This window comes from Phalacrocorax carbo, chromosome 13 (assembly GCF_963921805.1).
Source record: "Phalacrocorax carbo chromosome 13, bPhaCar2.1, whole genome shotgun sequence".
In the NCBI taxonomy this organism is placed as follows: domain Eukaryota; kingdom Metazoa; phylum Chordata; class Aves; order Suliformes; family Phalacrocoracidae; genus Phalacrocorax; species Phalacrocorax carbo.
Window position 1 is genome coordinate 11,349,637 of NC_087525.1, and position 21,512 is coordinate 11,371,148.

At 39.6% G+C, this 21,512-nt stretch overlaps 1 protein-coding gene across 4 annotated transcripts in view; it reads left to right on the forward strand.

Moving 5' to 3' along the window:
- LDB3 (LIM domain binding 3) overlaps window positions 1-21,512 on the forward strand; it is a 129,561-nt gene that overhangs the window by 58,806 nt on the left and 49,243 nt on the right. For all 4 annotated transcript variants that reach the window (XM_064464808.1, XM_064464804.1, XM_064464807.1 and 1 more), the window contains exons 5-8: window positions 10,200-10,222; window positions 13,689-13,892; window positions 19,580-19,749; window positions 20,730-20,766. In XM_064464808.1, coding sequence (XP_064320878.1) covers window positions 10,200-10,222; window positions 13,689-13,892; window positions 19,580-19,749; window positions 20,730-20,766 — 434 coding nt within the window. The remainder of the gene's footprint in view (window positions 1-10,199; window positions 10,223-13,688; window positions 13,893-19,579; window positions 19,750-20,729; window positions 20,767-21,512) is intronic.

Consider the following 21,512-nt stretch of genomic DNA (forward strand, 5'->3'; position numbering starts at 1 on the left):
AGTGTTTAGGCTCTGATGGTTCACATGAAATTAATTCGATTGCATTTCAAAAAACAGCAAAAAGCTACGTTACCAGACAGTCACAACAGTGTTTCCTCAAACATCGAGAGAAGTTATTCTCACCTTTCTCTGAGTCAAGGTTAAGGCATGGCAACGTTAGCTAAAAATCTGCATGTGCAAGTTCAGTGTCTGGTTTAAACCATAAATTCCCTTGTCCATTATTGCTGATCTGATTGCAGCTTCCACTAATTTTCAAGCATGTATTTCTTCGACTGTGGTCGTCATGGGTTTTTGTGCTTTAGAAAAATAAGCATACATTCTTTTGAAAAGATGTAAGGAAAGTATAAAAACCCCAGAGTTCTTCACCATGATAGAAATTTTTCTACATTCCACAAGTAACACACATTCTCTCCTTCCTTTCTTGAGCTGATCGATGTTATGGATGACACAGGTTCTGCAACCATAAGTATGGCATCAATTGAGCTGTAGGGCTATTATTGGAAATAAAAGTTTGATTTGCAGTTTTATTATTTCTTTATCTGACATTAATCTGAAACAATTTTCATTTAGTCAAATCTTTTTTACTTAGTCAAATGATTTAGTCCAGTCTTTTGCACAGGTATGGTGTAGCTGGAGGAAAGGGCATAACTAATGCTGAAAGCATTCAAATAGCAAGAAGAGTAGTCATGAATCCAAGGATTGAAACTAAGCCATCATCAGCCAGTGCGTTCCTGCAGCTTTTCAGGGCGAGGACAACCACAGGTGAAGATTCAGCTCAGTGCAGTACAGAATGTTCAGGCTGAAGGTTTAAGGCTAAGCATAGGTTGCATAGGTTTAATGTTTGTCCCTTGGCATAAAGGTATTAAGATAGCCTCGTTAATTTTAATAATATGTGTTTTCCTCTTTATGAAGGAGTACTGAACACACTTATTTCAGAGTCCCAGTGATGATCTTGTAATGCTTATGATTTGTTTCCTGCCAAATTTGGGAACCTATGTGGCTAAGAGAAAACAGATGAAGGAAATTATTGACTTTTTAAGTAAAGCATAGGGTGGAAGAGCTGGCTGAGCCAAAAGCTATTTGTTGGATGTCTCTGAGCAGAGTCATATAATGCCATGGTGCCTCCATTTCCTTCTTTCTATAAAAAGTTCAAAGTAACAATTGCTTCTCAGGCACATTGGGTGGTCAAATTCATTAGTATAGCGTTAAAATTGTTCTCCCAGAAGTGCAAAAGGTGAATAAAGGCTGTATGGTCATAGTGTCATAGCAGTAGATAAATAGAACGTGGGCTGTCAAAGGAAAAGGACCTGAAAAACTGGTATTGTGTCTTCCAATATAAATTTGTTGCTCACTTCTCTGATATATACAAAGGAGCATTTGCCTTTCACAGAAATTGAATATTTATAAAGAAAAGAAGACTAGTATTTCAGAACTGAAATTGAGCTGATTCATAGCTTCCTTCTACTCCCAAATGTTTGAGACCCCTCTACATTTATGAGTTTTAAGCTCATTCCTGACACAACACAGGGAAATTAAAACGCAGTTTTCCCCTCGTAGTAAGGGGTTGCTGCAGGATCACATCTTTCTCAGGGAAGAAGCCCATTGCTCAGTGTCAGAGCCTCCCCTTCTGGTCGCCTGAAGCGTAGCATCGCACTTGCATAGGTTGAAATGTAGCTTGCTTTTCCAGCCGCAGAGGCTGAAACAGGATGGGATGAGAGAGATGGGAAACAGGGGAACGTTTGTTACTCTTGGCTGCGTTTCATGTGATGTAATGCTAAAAGCCGTGCTGCTGCTCAGTATTAGAAATTTGACCTTCACATCCAGAAATGCTGCATTGATCTGGTTTTGCCACTGAACTGGAGAAAAAAAAATTCTAAAATATCCTACCAGGAATAAACTGAATGAGAGATTCTTTGTCAATCACAAAAGGAAAGAGCTAAATAAGCTGATTATTGGGCAGTAATTCTTTAGAAGAAGTTACACAGCTGCTCTCTTGGACACTTCCCGTTTCATCCCTTTACTCCCAACACAGGGAAAATAACTAACTACCTTACAACTACCCTAAATACTAGCTCAGAATGGAGAACGCTAACCTGGCACTGCTGGGTTCCTAGGAATTCTAGTGTTGAGTTACCAGCATGCTGGTGCTCCAGCTAGAAATTGTTTGAGGTGTGACACCAAAACTCCATTCATGTCATAAAGGTGAGCAAAATCAACCACCATTTTTATGGTGGTCGTGTAATTTTCCCTTTGCTTACTGTTAATGTCCAGGAATGCCGAAACTATGAAAATGCACTGGGATTAAGGAAATAGTTGGCATTTCTCTCATTAGCAGGTGAAACTGATACTTTGTAATCAGATCTCCTTGCATGTCCTTTTGTAAGGGTATTTAGAAAGGAAACCCACGGTTAACTTAGATAAAAGCCACAGAGTTTTCAGGGTAACAAATATAACTCTGGCATATCCCTCCTGTTCTCTATTGCCTCTGGTTGTTGTGGGGGTTTTTTTAGTATTTGTTTTGTCCCTCTCCGTTAGCATGTAACACTCATTTGCACAAGTGGTGGCTTAATTTATGAACATGGCCTTGTGCGTTTGTGCTTTTACAACACATTTTTAGAGAGAATCCCAGTTTTCTGTTTGTTTAATGATACTTGGAAGCTTGCAGTAGGCCACTTAAAGATTGGTGGTTTGCTGTTTTCTGTGTCAGGGTGTAATGACTGAAGTATGTAATGCAAATGTATTTACTTAAAAAGGCATAGTCTGAAAAACGCTTTTAGGATTATCTATTTCTACAGCCTCAGGCAGCTATTAATGCCAGCTAAAATCTCTTCCTGTTTATTACTAAGAAAAATGTTCTCAGTTCATCTTATCCGCCTTACATTTTTTATTCAAAACATCTTAAATTTATTTAATGTTACGATTAATTATATCCTTAGTCCTTTAGGGTTTTTTTTTTTTTGGCAATTAATTTTAATTAATCAGGCCATATTATCTTGACTTTTCAAATGTAATCTCTCAAAACTTAAATATGCAGTATACAAAAACCCAAGAGGAGAACATAAAATATTTTATCTTTCTAGTGAATCTTTGTATCAAAATCAGTAAATGACATTAATGATAACCAATACCAGCAAAAGTAGAAAATCAGAAGCAAAATTATTCTCAGCCCTGTGTTTCATGCGAGGCTAAGGGGGAAATGTGCATAAGGTGTTAAAGATGGCAACCGAAGCAGTGCCAGCCCAAATGAGGCAAAATGTCACTGCAGGGCACCACCTGCTCTTGTACTGGCTGTCACTGAGGGCAGACTGTGGGCTCCATCCCTTCCTCCAGACAATGTCCCCTGCCTGTCCCTGCCCCCCAGAGCTGGACTGCAGCATGCTGCCAGCATTACTGGTGGGCCTCTTAGCTGTGAGCATCATGGCATCTGGGTACCATTTACAGCTGCAGCGTATGTAAGGCCAGAGGGAGAGGCTGAAGTCATCCTTCTCCTGTAGCAAAAGCATTGTAGCCCAAGTTAGGCTGGAGCCAGGAGCTTCTGAGATAAACTACAAATTGATACTGTGGCTCTAGAGAAATCTGTAAATTGCCAGACATTCAAATGGTTTGTTGGGTACTTCACTTATAGTTTTATCCAACGCACATAACTACAGACAAACAGAAGTGAAGAATAAAGCAGATTTTGAAACTATATAATTCATTACTTTGAGACATGTGCTGATGAGTTCCAGCACTCAGGATGCTAGGTTCAAAGCACAATATTAGAGAGATGTTAAAAATAATCAGTATTAGAGTCTTGCTATTCATGTTCTGGTCACTGAGACTTCAGAATTTGAAGAATAAGAAAACTGAGAATAAAGGTATAAAATGCCCTCCTGAAAATGAAGTTTGTATTCCTCTTTGATAAAATTGTCCATACTGCAGGTAGGCGGACTTCCAAAAGGTATAGAGCTTCTCGCAAAGTACTGAGTACCCTCCAGTCCTTGGGATTTAGATGGTGTTGCTCCAGAACGAGCTTAAAGCTCTGATAGGGTGTTTTAGGCAACACAAGCACAGAAGTTTTACATGGAACTTCCTCAGAACTCATGTGACAACTTAGTTCCTGCATTGTGTTGCTGAAAAAGCAGTGTTTTTCTTTTCTGATATTATCTTTTATTTTGGTTTCGCTAAGCTGCAGTAATAGCAAATCATTTACGAAACTGAAACATAGTACTACATTTTTCCAGGATGAGATTTGGGTAGAATGTTTCTATTTTGAGCACCAGCACAGACTTCTATGGGTATATCTATTGCAGGAGAGATTCCTATGTACTTTGACTAAGCCAATCCATCCTGCTGTCCTAGTTAGGAATATTATCTGGGACATGACTGTAGGATCATACACTCGTCTACATTCTCATGCACACATTCCTTCAAGTGGAAATTATGCAGAAACGGTCAGAATAGAAGTGTCCTCTCTGTTGAGCAGTACCTGTTCTTGAGTCCTGTTGGTCTATCTGCTAACCATGCTGCATGGCCTAATTAGCATGATCCAGAGCCTATGAAAGCAATGCAACGTGTGGGCTTCAATAACTTGAAGTGTACTCATGGAAAATAGAATGGTGTGGTTCAGAATCATTATGTTTTTATAAAAATGACATTGACTCTTTGGTTTGTATATTATCTCAAATGATTCTGACCTCAAGACATTTTTTTTAAGATTTCTTTATTATCCTAGAAATTAATGGAGAGTATTGTCTTTATATAAAATCATTGCTAAGAGATTGACTAGTAGCAAATGCTCCTTTAATGTTAAGCTTTATTAGTTGATTTCAACTAAAACCCAGTAAAAAAATGCCTGAGTATGTTTTGCTTCCTTATTTTGAAACAATGCATTTCTGTGTTGAAAATCTTCCCTGAAGGATTGGATGCTTTGGCCCCAATCTATTTATTGCAAGTTTATCAATATGTTTAGAAAACAGTAACTGCAGATATGTTATTTTTGCATGTGTTCTATGATTGCTCTTTTCTTTTTTTCTTTTCTTGGCCTGCATGTTTGCTACTACAGGAACCTGCTTGGGAAATCAATGGCAACAGAACAACCTTCAGCCCTCTAACTAACACGGCGACTGGGCCTATGGGTAGTATTTTAGCAGCCAATGGAACGTTTTCAGGCTACCTCAACAAGCAAGAGATCAGCTTTTCAAATAGCTCTTCCTACTTAAAGACTACCACAGTTAGATCTTCCATGTCCTCTCAGTCTGTGACTCCTGATATTTCACCTGCAAAGAGTAATCTAGGTTCAAAACTAAGCCCTGTATTGACTGATGGCAATAGTCCTTTACACCAGCTGAGCCCTGCAAGGCAGTATAACAACCCTATTGGCCTTTACTCAGCAGAGACTCTAAGGGAAATGGCTGAGATGCATAAATTAAGTCTCAACCGAAGGGCTTCGGAAGGTGGACTTCCTAGAGGGTAGGTAACATGCTAAAATATTTAATATTTCAATAAGTAATGAATTTGTTGAAAAATGAATGTAATAGTACCTACCCTATGGTTCATTTGTCCAGTAATCATGATTAAGGTCTGGAACAATCATTAAATTTTCCAGTACCCCCCAAAACATGTACACAGTACCGTTACAGAATAACTCTTGGTCTTTGGTATCCGAATGGTAATATAGATTGGCAATAGGCACCAGAGCGTGACGAGGAACACTGTGACCGAAGTAACTGTGATCATCTCAGGGTTCTGGCATTTAGTGATTTAAACTAATGCGTATAGTCTCATAGAAATAAATATCACTGCCGGCCATTACAGAAGCTACTATAAAACAGATCTGAGCTTTGGTACTGTCCTAAAGAGAAATTGCTTTGAGCAGCAAATCTGACATGCTAGTCTACTGGAGTGTCCCACTATAATTCCTGCTTTAATGTATTGGCTTTCCTATGCAAAATGGGTCAAAATTGCAATATTTCTAATCCTCTGGTTTGAACATTGTCTGTCTCACATCCATTAGCTTTGCACTTAACTCCTGAGAACAAGGAATGATCTCTAGATACTACCCAGACAGTTTGATCCCTTGCTGTCAAGGTTTTCAGTATTGCAAATCAACTCTTTTATTAGTAGGTTCGTGAAGCGAGGAGCTTGGACTACAGTAAGTGAGAAAAAGCAATGAGAAACAGGCTTTTCTATTTTTTTCTGCCTTCATGTATTAATTTGCACACAAATCGTTAATTTATTATTGTTTATTTAAAATGAAGATAAATTTCTTATTATGAATATCGGGAAAAGTGTACTTTCAAGACTAGGGACTTGGCTGTATGAGGAAAAACAGAAAACTGAGACAATCCACTCGGGGTCTGATAGCAACTGCATATTTTCAAGTACTTTATATCCCATTGCAGAAGCCCTTTGCAAGAGTAAAACCAAGGGGGTTTTAAGTTGTAGCGAAGTAAGGCTATTTTACCCTTATAAAAGAGCACATACACATGCTCTCGATGATTCAAGCGTTTTAGATGATTCATTGTAACTCTCTTGAGCACTCAACGTTAACAATCTTAATTAACTTATCTGAAAAATTCCTATCATCCCTTCTCATGCTGGATAATTAAGAAAGGCACTTAGTGTTTAAAAGAAAATAATTTTGGTTAGTAAGCAAGATCAGCAAAATAAACCTCAGAATGCTTCTCTCTAAATTAACAGTTTTCTTGAGGAAAACTAATCCTTGTCTTATTTCAATATGCAGAGTTTCCTGGGAGTGTATCTCACTATCTTCACAACCCTCCTTAACATCTGCAAGGGTGAGGGTGAAGGGGCTGTATTTTGGCTGGCTCAGCATTCTGACTATTTCTTCATTATCAAAATTACAGCACAGCTGTATCCATCACACACCCAAGTCAGTGTGGACCATTCTATTGGTTCCAGAGGGCACTGCGATAGGACTACTTAATATGACAGTGATTGTTGGGGTGCAAAAAAGGTGTTCTTGCAGAAAACACTTCCCTGTCTTCACTCTGCTGCTTTTCCATGTTTTATGTCACCCGCATACGTGCACATGTTAGTGTGTGCCTGTGGCAGTGCACTGAACTACAGAGGAAAGTTCTACCTTAGAATGACCATCTGAGATTTATTCTTTTTTAGTTTGAACAAAATTTTAGGGAATTGCTGCCTATAATGTCTGTAGCACTGATGAACAAATAAGAAAATTTATGAGAAATCATCTAAATCTTCTGTTAAAAAATCCAGCCTTTATCCTGCAGCCCAGGAACACACTGTAAAGATTAAAGAACCCAGAGCTACTAAGTACATGTGTCTTTTCAGGTAACTCCCCTGAGATTCAGGGAACTGTACATCTCTGTTTACATGCAGAGAAAATTCAGAGTTCAATAATCCTGTCATTCCCACTCCCACTTGAGCATTACCCATGAAGCGAGAGGCATCTTTCCTACTGCTCTGTGGAGGGAAACATCAAACCTGTAACTACTTTGGGAAGTGGTATCATCCGTGATAGTCTTGATCTCATTGTTGATATATGTGAAAAAGCGTACAAGGAGAGCTCTGTGAGCTCTGCAAAATCAGCCCTGGACTTCGCTGCGGACATTTTTATCACACAGTACAACACAAAATGCTGCGTAAAGATTGTGAAAGTATGGTGCTCCAAAACTGTGAATTTATTATGCATTCATGAACGTGCACTTAGCAGTATGGTAAAAGCTATAAGAAAATTCAGGTTTGGGGATTGATCTTCAGGTATATTTCGTATCTCAATTTGGTGTCCTTTTCGCCAAATTATTTAAACTTAATTGTGTGAATTGCTGTTAGAGGTTTAGCTAAACCCTTTGGAAAATCCGATCAGAAAGCTGAAATTTGTTTTGAGATTATTTCCTTTATCTACAAAGAAGAACAAAGTGTCTGTTTCTCTGATACAGTTTTACATTAAAGCTTTGCCACCCTAGCTCAGGGTGAAAAATAGAGGTGGCCTGCTAAGAGTGTAGAACTTGATGTGCTGAAAGCTCTGGAAAGGGGGGTATTAATAAATACGAAGAGTGAGTCATAGCTTGTAACATGTGGTTCTTTTTCATTCCAGGGTAAGTTATTTTTCACATTGTAGGTCAAGGGCAGTAAATACCTGTCCCGCAAGTGCGTGCCAGGTGGCTTGGGTTACCAGCTTCTTACTGTGTGACCTCTGTGAGCAGCAAGTTGGGGTGTTTCATACTTGTCTGTATTTAGAATCAATCTAAAACAATGTGTGGCTCTAAACTGGAGAGAATTTTCTCATCACATACTAAACGTAAGGAGGAGTGAAGCTTTTCTCTTTTTGAAGGAAGCTATAGTAGGCTCTTCTTCACATCTAAAAAATCTTTACTGAGACATGTGGCTGTTGAGCTGTTCTTAGTGCGTGCATGTAATGATTTTTATCTTTGAACATATTTTTATATGCAAACAAGTGGTTCCTCTAATTAAGGTGTATTTTAGGGATGGTAGTTCTGCCTTTAAAATACTATTTTATGTGTAAGGCAGAGGCCTGGATTAGAAGACTAAAGCAGGCATCAGAGTCCACTTCAGAAAATGATACTATTACCCTGGGTTCCATTGTAAATGAGTGCCCAGCTGTCCTGCACATACCTAAAATGGATATAGGATCACTGATGTGCTTACAGGCTACAGCTTGTTCCTAATATAACTCTACTGGTTCCTTGTAACAGACTGATATATTTGGCTTAATGTAGCATTTATAAAGTTAGAAGAATATTCTCGAATCCGAGGGTCTGAGGAGCAGTAACTGCAGAAGGTGATCTGTGATTGCTTTTCCACGGAAACGCACAAGTGCAAAGCCTTTACTGCAGCTTTGGCTCATTAGAGTGGTTTTGATCATGAAAAAAGCAGCTACGTGAGCCAATGCAAAAGGACTGTGTGTAAGAAGAAGCAGTAATATCAAAGGTTCTGCAAGGCAAAAGCAGAAGGAGACAAATCCACTTTAAATGTCACTCTAACAGTATAACATTGCTGTCCGGTACTTTGTACCAATGCCAGATCCAGAAATGTTAGAGCAGCAAGTTGGAAGGTTCAGTGCCCAGTTCTGTCAACAGCATTCTGTGCAGCTAAATAAGAAGAAATGTTTATTAACTGATCCTGGACTCTCTCCCTTTTTATTTTGTGCAAAATACGACAAATTACTCTTTACCCAAGAATATAAGAGCAAAATATGGGTATTGTAAGCTTTGGAAAAACTGAGTTAAAATAAATGTCATAGTCCATTAACGCTATTCGTGCAACCAACAGAAAGAGTTATTAGCAGATAATATAACATTACAGTCTGAGCACACTATCCGTTCATCGCTCCCAGCTCTGGCCCGTGTAAGGCCTACGCTGAGTTTTGTACTGTGTTTCCTTGCAATTACTGTGCAAGCCACCATCACCTCTTCTTTATGCAGCAAAACAGGATGTAGCAAGAACATATGTTGTTTTCATACTGTGTCCATACCAGATGGAAAAAATATCCTGATATGGATATCCAAAAAAAAAAAAACAAAACCAAAAAACCCCACATAATGCATGGACTTGCTTCATTTCACATGGAATAAATTAGGAATTACTATTCTGAAATTGGTTTACACCACTGCTAGCATAACATAGGTACAGTCAGATTTAGGCCAATACTTTGTTAAATACAAAGGCATTTTCCTTCGTTTTAGACTTAAAACATCTACCAATATATTCTTTGGATTTTCTCCAGCATGTAAAAGACCAAACAAATCAATCTTGCAATACCAACTCTGAGGGTGGCCTGAGGAGAACAGACTTCATCCCTGAATATTTAGTATCTGAGGGAAGAATATAATCTCTACCACTCATTTGCTATTTTCAGATGAGAATATACTCTGCAAATGCTTTTTTCTTCCCTCCGCTCCCTCCCCCCATACATTTTAATAATAGTTCTTTTAGGGATGCACAGCAATAAAATAATGTGCAAGGGTCAGCCAAAATGCCATGGTACCCTACTAAGTCCTAGCGGATCAACTAAATCCCTACGTTTTTTCCTTTCTTAATCACGTTGGGGTTTTCTGGCACACATTTACTTTTTGTTCTTATTTGTAGATAGTCTGGAAAAACCTTTAGAAACCTTTTGTAAATACATTTTGCCCTTTGCACTCTAAAAACTATTGACTTTTTCTCTTTGGTTGGTTTTGATCTTGTTTGTTCTCTTTCTCTTCTTTTAGGTCATAACCAACACCGCTGCCAAGTTAGTATCGCTTCTGTATAGTGCCAAGTATTTGTGTTTCGCTGTATGTGTGAGGATTTGTTTTCTGGGGTAGCATGATCCCTTGTGTTCCTGCTGTGTCTGCTTGCAAGTGGAAATTTTTTTTTTTTAAATCTTATTGCTATGGCAAGCGAGCGGGCTGCCACTGGCGTCCAGTGGTGCTCCCTTCTAAGCGCACCACGGGTTCGGCATTTCTTGGTGATGTTCTAATGCTGCAAAGGGAGTTAGCACCTGAGCTTGCTCAGTTCTTGTGAATGCTTTCAGATGTTTTTGTCTCTACAGTCTGGGTTTAATTCCTGCTAACTCTTGAGGTAGTCTTTGTGCCTCCAGGATTTGGGGAGCCTTATCTAAACCTTATTTTTTGTGTATTATTAGTGATATATTTTTAGCCTTAGCAATAAATTAATTTCCAAAGTCCCACTCCACTAAAATTCACATTTAGGTTGGTATGAGATACCAATATGGAAAAGATCTAAAAAGTAATTTACCTTAATAAGTATATTGCCCAACCAAGTAACAACTATTGATTTGAAAATGTGATTGATCTGCTTTATTGAGGGACGTTCACAGAGTCCTCAGCTTTGATCTTTGGTTTTCGAAGGGCAGAAGATTGTCTCTAAATTCCCGCTTTCTGTCTCCAGACGGAGTGTTGTCCAGCAATTGCAGGAGAAACTGGGTTAAATTCAGCATAAAATAAATAATTTTATTAATTAAATGTCCAATTTAAGCTGCCAAAAGAAGAAACAGTGGAGTACATAAAGTTGAAATAATATTTAATGCCTATAACTTACACTGATCTGGCATTCTCTGTTGATTTTAATGAGGTGTGGGTGTGATGTCATGCAAACGATGCAACTCCTTTGGAGTGATGAAACTCTAGCCAATTTACATTGATAATTATTCTGTTACAATTGTTTTTGAAAGCAGAAGTCACATTATAGGGGTGTTTTTAATCTTATTTGCTATGGGATTTATTTTTCCTGATCCTTTTCCAGGTTGGTGGAAAAATCCCATTCATTTTGCAGAGGTCTGGGGGCCTCTGGGGCCTCACCTCTGCCACGCTGTCTAACAGCACAGCACCCCTTACGAGCACCGAGATCTTCTGCTTACTTCCAGAATCATAAAGAAAACTCTACAGTTGAAAAGCTGTACCCTTTTCTCATATTTTTATGGGAATCCTGTTAATTTCAGTGAAAGTTTTGCCTTGGTATGTGTAATGTGACTAAAACCTCTTGAAAGACGTCACTGAAACTGTTTAAATACCACAAGTGAAAGCCTAAATCACTACTGCTGCTACCGTTAGGGAAGTTTAGGCAGTTCTAAGGGAAGTAGCTTTTATTTTTGTAATTGATTGTGGAAACCAATTGCTGTGGACTTTATTCTTTAAAAGTGGCATATTTAACCTCTGTCTTTTCATTCACACAGTCTTCTCAGATCTTGGGTTTAGAATCTCTTCAATACTTCTTACAATGTGAGGAAAAGAGAACACTAAATTCAAGATCTCGAGGACCTGTGCGTTCATAATTATCACGTGGTCGTTTAGGGTATTACGAAGAAAAGAGATACCATTGTAAAAGTAAGGCATGTGCATGCTGAAGAGTCAAGAGTGTAGCAACCCGCACATCACCCTTCAAGAGATGGTGTCAGCATAATAATGTCATGATTGATGGATAGTTAATGGGGAGATATTGTAAATGTGAAAATGTCTTTGTAAAAAGACGATTTTCACTTTTTGAATGCATAATGCAGCCGTCCCGGTTCCCTCCCTTAAAATGCTGATGTATGTAACTAAAGGCTGTGGCTGTAACACTGCATGTGCATATTTATGTCCCTGTTCCTTGAGCATGTGGCTGTTAATGTTCTATCAAGTATTTTGAATGATGTGTGACTGTGTCTAACCCTCCATCTTCAGTCAGGGCATCCCACCAAACAAAAGGCTGAAAATTACAAGGAATCCCCTGGCTGGGTTCAGAGGTGGCACATCACCTTCGATAATCTCTGGAAGGTTAAGTCAGGTGGCTGCCAGCTATACCTGATTTTGCTTTTTCCTCCATGCCGGACTGGGGGTTTGGGTTTAGTGCTCACCCTCCGGGGCTAACCTAACGGCAGAGAGGCACACTGTCATTCCCTTGCCAGCCAGAGAAGCTGTTGTTCAGTCACGTGAAAAAAATCAGCGAAAGACTTAATATTAGGTGATAGACTTATGGTATAGTGGTTTTAAACTGAAAAGGAAAATTGTTCCAATAAAACAGGATTAAATTTTTCAGAATTTCTTTGGGGGTGAGATCTATCCATTTCCAGCTTTTGGGCTCAGCTCAGAATGAATCCTTTGTGAAATATCCGTTACTTCCCAAAGGACAGAACTCTCAGTTTTGCCGGGTTTGGTGAGCGTTCGGAATCCATACTGCTGGCATCCACCTGCTGCTGGCAGGGCAGGAACAGCAGACTAGAGACTCACCTCATCTCCCGTAGGTTAGAGACGAGCAGCTACTTCAGTGACTGACAGCTGACGTTTAGCTTGCTGGCTGAAACCCCGGGCAATACTCAGTCTTAACTCTAGGACTAGAGCAGCATACAGCCAGGCGCTACAAGGAAGCCGGCTGCTCTTCAGCTGAAGCCTGACGTTAAACTGACTCGTTCTGTTGCAATGGGACCTTCAGTTCACTTTCCCATGGCTCAATTGCTCAAATAAAAATCCTTCCTCGTAAATGGAGCCACCGGAAAATATAATATGGTGGCTTCTCTTCCAACTGCCGTTGTCCCGTTGATTGCAATGTAGGATATTTTGATCTGAGCGTTTATCGTGCTATAGCAACACTTCGGGCTGGCTGCACAGAGGTTTTGGGAAGATTAATTTAGTCTTTGTGAGGAAAGCTTTGAAGATTAAAAGGCGCAAGTACTAAATTTCACTATGATTAATAATCCAGAATGAAAGCACTGGAACCTTCTAAATAATAGAGGACCTGACGTCTGTTCACCCCGTTGCACTTTCTAGCACTTTGTAAGACCCTTCTGAAAGAATGGATGGATGCAGAGAATAAAGCAGGAATTCTCTGCAGTATGCGTGTACATCCATGGGCATGCATATATACGTGTGTGGGTATGTTTGTGTACTTACACGTATATATGCACATAAGAACAGAATTTTAATATATATATCACATACTTAGGGATTTGTCATGATTTTTTATACAGTGACAGCTATCTCACCTTTTTTCCTCTGTATACGTCTGTAAGCCAACACAAAAATGCCATCCGTGAGCGCAGCCAGCTTTTAACTGCTCCTTGTTACGTTCTCTCTTACCCTCTTCCCAGAAGCTTTTGTGGTGAGGTGCCGTGAACAGGCACGCACACTCCTCTGTTGGTGCTTTTTCTCTCACTTAACTGTCACGCCTTTCTCCTTTCTTCCCTTCCCTTCCCTGTCGAACCTCACTCTTGCGTAACCCAGCACGGAGTTCACGGAGCGTTTCAACCCCAACGTCCTGAAGGACTCTGCCCTGTCTACACACAAACCCATCGAGGTGAAAGGCCTGGGCGGCAAGGCTACCATCATTCACGCCCAGTATAACACCCCGATCAGCATGTATTCCCAAGATGCTATCATGGATGCAATTGCAGGCCAGGCACAAGCCCAGGGTGGAGAATTTGCTAGGTAAGGTTATTTCCTTGTGTGGAATGCTCTTTCTCTGCATGATACACCCGACAGTCCCTACGTGCATGACACCGCAGCTCTTCCTGGACTCTTTTTTTCTGGAGTACCTTACACGTGAAAAATACAAACCAGTCCTAGACAGTGTTTGAAAGCACTTCATCGTTTTGAAGCTAAAAGGATGGATAGTTAGAAAATGTAACATTTCTTTTTTTGTGTTCTTCCTAGAACTGGTAAACCCTACAAACTGTATCTAGTGCTCTGTATATGACATTGGGTGACTTTCCATGTACAATGGCCGTGCTTTGTAATAACCGCTGTATTATGTGCAGAACTCAGAATGGGAAAGGGGGGGTGGAATTGTTACTGATGTGTGAAGAACGCAAAAGTTTTATTTAGCATTGGGTACTGTCTTATTCTGTAGAATGGAGTGTTATTATCCCTGCATTATCCCTGTCCCTAGTATACATACTGTATGTTTGTCTCACGCATATCTTTCGGACTATGGCAAAATCCATTGAGAGAAGTGCAAAGAGTGCAACTAGAGCTGGAAGATCAGCACATATCCAGGGGGGGTTAGGGATTTGTCTTAACGTGTAGAATTGTGAAGTGAAGAGTCTGAATCACTAGAGATGCTTGAATCATAAATCATAAGGTGGTAATGAATTATATTAGTATGTACGTATGTCTTGTAAAGAGCCAAATGAATGGATGCATAGGTTAAAAAAAAATTAGATTTTCATGGACTGTGGAGTCATTGCACCAGTAGCAGCAAGAGCTGTGTTACACGCCACTAGCAAAAGCTCTGTTCTAACTTTTTTTCCTTGTTTTGAACACAGAATCCACCTGTCACCTGGGTGTTTTTTAAATGAGATGGTTATTTCCATTAATGCTTTCATATCAGACAGTTCTAGTGGAACATTATTCTTTGCAGACAGCTCCGTGACTGTGTTCTCCCCTGTACTGTTGCAAAAAAAGTTTTTCTGCAAGACCCACTATATAAACTACCGATTAAGATTTTCGTTCATTTTGGAATGCCACTCCTAAGCCTAACGTTCACCTGGCCCCAGAAGAAACTAATGTTCCCGTTCTTCTGCGCAGTCAGGTGCCGGGGACTCTAAATCTACTGTACTGTGAGCTACAGCCTGGTTTGTAACATTTTTTTAAACTCATAGCACTTAGTGACAAAACTATTTTCTCAGTAGATTGTTTAATTACAATTAACACAGCATTTTAAATCTAGATATAAAGACAAGGTTTGTGCTGATATAACAACAGGCTACCCACTGACTGATATTAATTCAATTAAACCTGTAACTCATTTCCTTAAGGCGTTGCTTTGACCTCTCTGAAATTCTGAACTTCAATTTGATCAAGTCTGGGATAAGGTTTTGCTTAATGCAGGAATATTTGTATGAGAAGTTTGTCATACAAAAGCAGGCCAGATTGTGTGCTGACTCATTTTGTCTCAATTCTCTGCCTATAATTTGGTCTCAGCACTTAATTACTCGTCTTTGGGCTTTTCATTTCACGTTGGAGATAAGCCCTGAAGCCACAAGGCGTAGGTTAGATGGGAAGCATACTCAGACTGCAGATCTAAAGGGCTTCTGTTCTTTTTGGCAGACAACTGGAAACACTGCTTACTGCTTTTATCAGTGATGAAGAATAGACAGGCTTAAGATAAGAATCCATTTTGTAGTTCAACCATTTGAAATCAGTGATGTTTTAGCTTAAGTCAGTGAGATCAGGATCAGGCTTATGTCACTTAGAAAACAACCCACACGTACTGGATCACCACAGAAAATGCAAGGGAAAGCATAGGAATTATTTGTACTGCAGTTATTCAGACCTCACACTGGAACTTAAAGGTAGAAAACTTTGAATGCCCTGACTTGATATCTTTTCTCACTCTATGTTGCTTTGTTTTAATTGATTTTGATATACCAAGAACCAAGAGTTGGTTGCAGTAAAACGACGGGGTCAGTACATTTCAAGTACGTTTCTGTCAAACCTCTTCTAAATTCCATTACGCAGTTTTAGCCAAATTCACAAGTCATGTCAGTAGACTTCAGTCCAACAACTTTATCGGGATTAAGATCTAACAGTTCTAGTAGGAGAATCAATACTGTGATTGTACAAACCGGAGTCTCGTGTATCGTCTACAGTCAGTCAGCTCGGCTGGATAATTTACCAGTCTGCATGAACTGTTTGTTTGTTGGGTTGGGGTTTTTTTACCTCTTAGACCTTTTTTTAATAGTTGGAATCAGTCTAGTGTCCAAAGTCACAATATCTCATTGTATGTCTACATCACATCAGGGGTAGAACACTGCAGCATTCCTAAGATTTACTTACTATCTACTTAAATCGGAATAATGACTCTAGGGAGTGATTCACATCCTAAACCATCGTTTATAATGAACACCAAGAAAAAAAAAAAATCACACTGCTACTTGCTCAAAGAGGTTTGACTGTCTTTAAAGCCTGTTTTAATGTTAATCATGTGTGACTTTTATGATGATGTAAAAAAGGGGCACAATTTTTTATTGAATCCTACTAAAATACCTTAGGCTATAATATGAAAACCCTCAAAAGCTCTAAAAGCTCTAACCCATTTGGGAAGAATTTTTTTTTCCAGCAATATCAATTTAAAGTAATATGCTAAAGATGCATGCTCTTGCTGCACAACACACACCCAGATGGAGAAAAATTAAATCAAGAAGAGGTATAACAGAGATATTAACATGGTTATGTGCATCTTTAGGCTGTCTGTAAGAATCAACTGTCAGATTTAGGTTTATGAAATGCTTATAATCAGTGAGGCACTCTATTTTACACTTCCATGCTGAGTGGCTCATGTGTCCTAGTTACTCATCTACAATATAATTATGATTTTAAAAAAAGAAAAAGGCCTATTGCATTAAAGACAGAGTTGGAAATGTTCCAATGTATTGCTTTAATTTAGTTCGATTTATGTGAGCATGTTTCACTCTGCTAGGGAAGGTTAATTCACCAAGCTCCATTTCCTGCTGTAATCATCTGCCATAAGGATATTAATATGTCGTATTAATACCACACATTGCTACTGTGAAATTTGTAGTCCAGCCTCTAGCGTTTTTTAACTACCTTTGAGCTAATGGCATATCTATACGTGCACTTTTAAACTGCTTTTTTGTATATTGGTCATAATATAAGAACAAAGCATTTCAGCTAGAGGATTTGAACAAAGGAATTGGAGCTGTCCATGGCTTGCATACCACTGTTGCCACTGTAGCCCAAACTGTCTATCCAATGGTTTGTTACCCAATCTACAACAGTCTGCAGCTGTGAAATTTGCTATCACATACAGCTGTCTTTTAAGCTTCAGCAGGATTAAAAAGTCTGGGTATGTGAAGTTAACTGTCGGCCAACACCAGGCAGTCACCTGCAACAGTAATACAGGGCAAGGTACCACGTGCTTAGTCCGTGCTAGGACATAGGCCTGAACGCCTCTGGGAACTTGAAAATGGGGTCACCTTTTGGGGGACTTTTACTGGACCCTTTACAGCAACAGAACCTTTCAGCAGGAGCCAAGAGTGAGAAGTGGCAGCAGAACGGTCACGGGGGGGCTGCTGGCTTACCTTTGGTGTTAGGGTATCTCTGTTCCATAGAAAGACTCTTTCTGCACAAAGTCAGAACTCCCTACCACGCTTACTCCCCTGCCTCAGCAAGCCCTCTGCCGAGTGTGGAGGGCCAGAAGAGGAAGGCTACGGCTCTGTCTCCCATCTTCCATCTGGAGAAGGAAATGGCACTAATCTGTCCATTGGCACACATAGGAGCAGCGCTAGCGGAAGCCACTGATGGCACGCCCTTCCCAAAACAAACTAGTCCATGCCATGCCTTCTATACCTGCTAGTCTTCAGATATTGTAAAGGTAGTGGTCCAGGAAACATGAGCTAAACAAGGAGCTGGAAAATGCTGGTCCTCCTACAGGGCATCTTCCATGCTGAGAGACTTTTTAACATAACTTTCATGTTTTGTGGCAGAGCTTAAACTATGAGCCACGTTTTTTCCTAAGCTCCATCACACAGGTGATCATACTGAAACATATACAAGAAAAATAACTCTTTTTTGTAACCTGCTGGGTCCTCAAGAAAGTGAGACATTTGCATATGCCAGGGTTGTGAGGAATATAAATACTCCTCTAATGAAAAAAAAAAACATACCTACAGAGCTGGGGTGCTTTTGGGTCCAGAGCATATATAAGCACGCATCTTCCTTGAAGAACATCCCGTGCTATTGTTACGTGCAAATCCATTAAGACAGCATATATTACACGTTGCTGAAGAAGAGGAGTGTGCCAGCTGGAAAATACTGATATTTAAGGCAATACCCGGTAATGTTTTTTTCTTAGAGTGTATGTTATTGCTGTATGTAGGATATCAGGCATGCTTCTTGGCCTTTTTCAAGATTGCTTTCAGGCTTTCACATCACAGACTCAACTCCTCTGTCGATTTTCTCTGCACAGTGGTATCTCAGAGAACACTTAATTTTGAGCCTGAACCAAGGAAGCAACTTTTCTAGCAGGTGACTACTCCCAGAACTTTATAGAAGTGACTTAGTTGGACCAAATGGCCCTTAACTTTTAACAGAGCCATTTCTCAATTTTCACGAAGTTGAGTGTGCTGCTTGCAAAGCTCTATATGGAATAGCATGTTAAAGCTCTTACAATAAATCACTTGCTTTAAAAATAGACCTTGTATTTAGAGAAGTCATGGAGCCAAGTTACTCCCAGCACACATCATCCCCTCAGTGTATATTTCTGCAGCCCTGTTAATATTTAATTTTAACTGTATGCTATGCAGAAGTTATTTTCGCAGGGAAAAAAAAAGGCTATCAAGTTACTAAGTCTGTTTCTAGCTTGCATCATAAATCAAAGAGGGGTTACCTCACTTGTGCTACAGAGCTTTGTAGCTTTGACTTAAGGTGTGCAAAATTGGAAGTTTCTTCCTGGATATATCACTTTGCAAGGTGATAAGAGGTGTTGTGTGACCCTGAGATACATTCTGCCGCTAAAGATTTCAGATACCAAATATATATGCAAGTCTTGAGTGCCAGTCTAGACTTCTGATGCTTCACATGTTTAGTAGACAATGAATCCAGAGTTCTGGCAGCTGGATGTTTAATTCAGAGTTTGGCAAAGAATAACCATCTCTAGAAAAAAACTACAAAAGCCTATCACGTTATTTTACAGTGAAATATGGTTTTTTATTTCTAATTGCAACCTTGCAAGACACTGGCCCAAAACTGTAGTAAGACGTAACATAGAATAGTATCAATGCGGAGCCATTTTTCTAAGAAGTAATATGGGACAAGAATGCTCAGAGAAATAAATGGTTTTGCCTGGCATACTCTCCTTCATCCCCACACATTATTCTAACAACCGTAAGATTGTGGCTGCATTGGCTGAGGAATCATCAACAGACATTTCCAAGCATTTTCACACTCTTTTGAATATGCAGATCTGACTGATAAGAGGCCATTTCAAAGGGAAAAATTCACATTAAATTGATCTATGTATTTTTTTTAAAGAAGTGATATTTTCAAAGCTATGCTTTGGATTGCTCTTTGGATGAGAAGCTGTAAGGCCAGAGAGAGGTTGGGGTGAAAGCTACCACGTGCTGTTTCACAACGTTTCGCTTTCTGAATTGCAGTACCCTGCCTATTAAAGATCCCCACATAGACAGTGCCTCTCCGGTGTATCAGGCTGTGCTTAAAACTCAGAACAAGCCTGAAGATGAAACTGAAGACTGGAGTCGCCGTTCTGCCAATCTGCAGTCTAAGTCTTTTCGCATCCTTGCTCAGATGACTGGAACGGAGTACAGTAAGTCAAATAAGAAAACTTCCCCCTCATCGTGTTTTTAGAGCCATGTCTTTATCTTCTTACCCCAGTATTAGCAGCTGATACTCAGAGAAGGCTCGTGTCCAGCTTGTAGTCATTGTCCGTGAGGGCTAACATCAGAGAACCCTGGATGTTACTCAGGGGAACTGGGAAATTAAAGTGTTCAGTCTCACCTTATGCTTTATGAAGAAAATCCTTTGATCTGCCAGAGTCTCACCATAAGAGTATAACAGACTGTACAGTGAAAGCGCATTTGGGAGCCCATAGTTGTTCTTACTTACTAATTAAATCTCTGCAGTGTAATCTTTTGTTTTCCAGCAGTCTAGACACACACAGCTGTCCATTCATTAGAAAAAAAAAAAAAACCAACAACTTACATGTCTTGTAAGAGTCTTTTATAGAAGTGACTTCCGGAGGTCAAAAAAATCATGGAGCACCATTGGATTGAACCTACGGTTCTCCATTAGCCCTGTTACCTAAACCTACAGCTGCGATGAATGTCATGGGAGCTTGAACTTTGATGCCTGTGGAAGTGTTTTCCTGACCACCTGGTGCTCACCTCAGAGCTTGTTCCTGATCTAGAGAGAAGGAAGTTCAGGGACCTTTCTTCCATCAGGAGAAAATACTTAGTATTTTCTCCTCATATAAATCTGCTGCTGCTTCTCATGCTTTCCTGCAAAACAGCAGGCCCTCTCTGTAGAGTCATTGCCTACAGCTGTGAAACATTGCAAATAAATGACCGAGAAAGTGGCTGTAATAGCTACTTTCCTACCATCGTTCTTCTCCCTAGCTCTAGGGAGCTGCTGCTCTCATGCTGTTCTTACAAAATCCACAGTTGCAAAGTCAGTGTGTATGCACCTTTAGATAGACTTTTGGTATGTTTCTAAAGAACCTATAATTTCATCGCAAAGCCCATTTCTTTCTTTCTTTCTTTTTTAACTGAAACATTTTTTTGCCTGCAGTGCAAGATCCAGATGAAGAAGCCCTGAGGAGGTCAAGGTAGGCAACTCCCTGTGAAAAATACAGCTTTCTCCTTACTCGGTAACCAAATAATGTTAAAACAGCATTAATATGAATGTATATTTTTATCTTTTTGTCTTAAAATATTCTAATACTTTTATTTTAAAATCACTAAAACTAAAATGCTACCTGTGAGAGGCATTTGAATGAAAAGGATAACAAATTAGCATGTTTTTAGGAAAGACAGTGCAAAATTCCTGAAGCGTGTGTTCAAATCTGAAAGCTCTCTGCACATGCACCTTTTGTGTACGTACTGGGAATGTGAATGCAATGAGTTCCTAAGGCCAAGCCCTGTGTAACTGCTTGATTGTGTAACTGGATGAAAATATTTAATGTTGGGATAGCACAGAAACTTGTGAGCAATTTATTTGGATGACCCCGTGATTGACATTTGATCCTCCTGAAACGATGGAGTAAAGGAGTTGTTTCCATCCATATCTGTAATCATTTGCTTATGTTTTGTTTGGAATAAATACAGCCCAAATTTGTAGAAGCACAGGACTGCTTTTGCTAGTAGATAAATGTATTTGTTTCATATGATCTACCAAAACCACTGAGAAAGTGGGAGTGTTCAGAGATCTAATAAGGAATTAAAGACTTCTCATCATGTTGTGCTGTCCTACACAGCCAAGAAATAGATTTATTAGAGATTCTTATGTTGAGCTTAAAAACTGTAGTTGAATCAGAGCATCCTGCATGCAAGCCTGATGTTCTGTTTGCATATT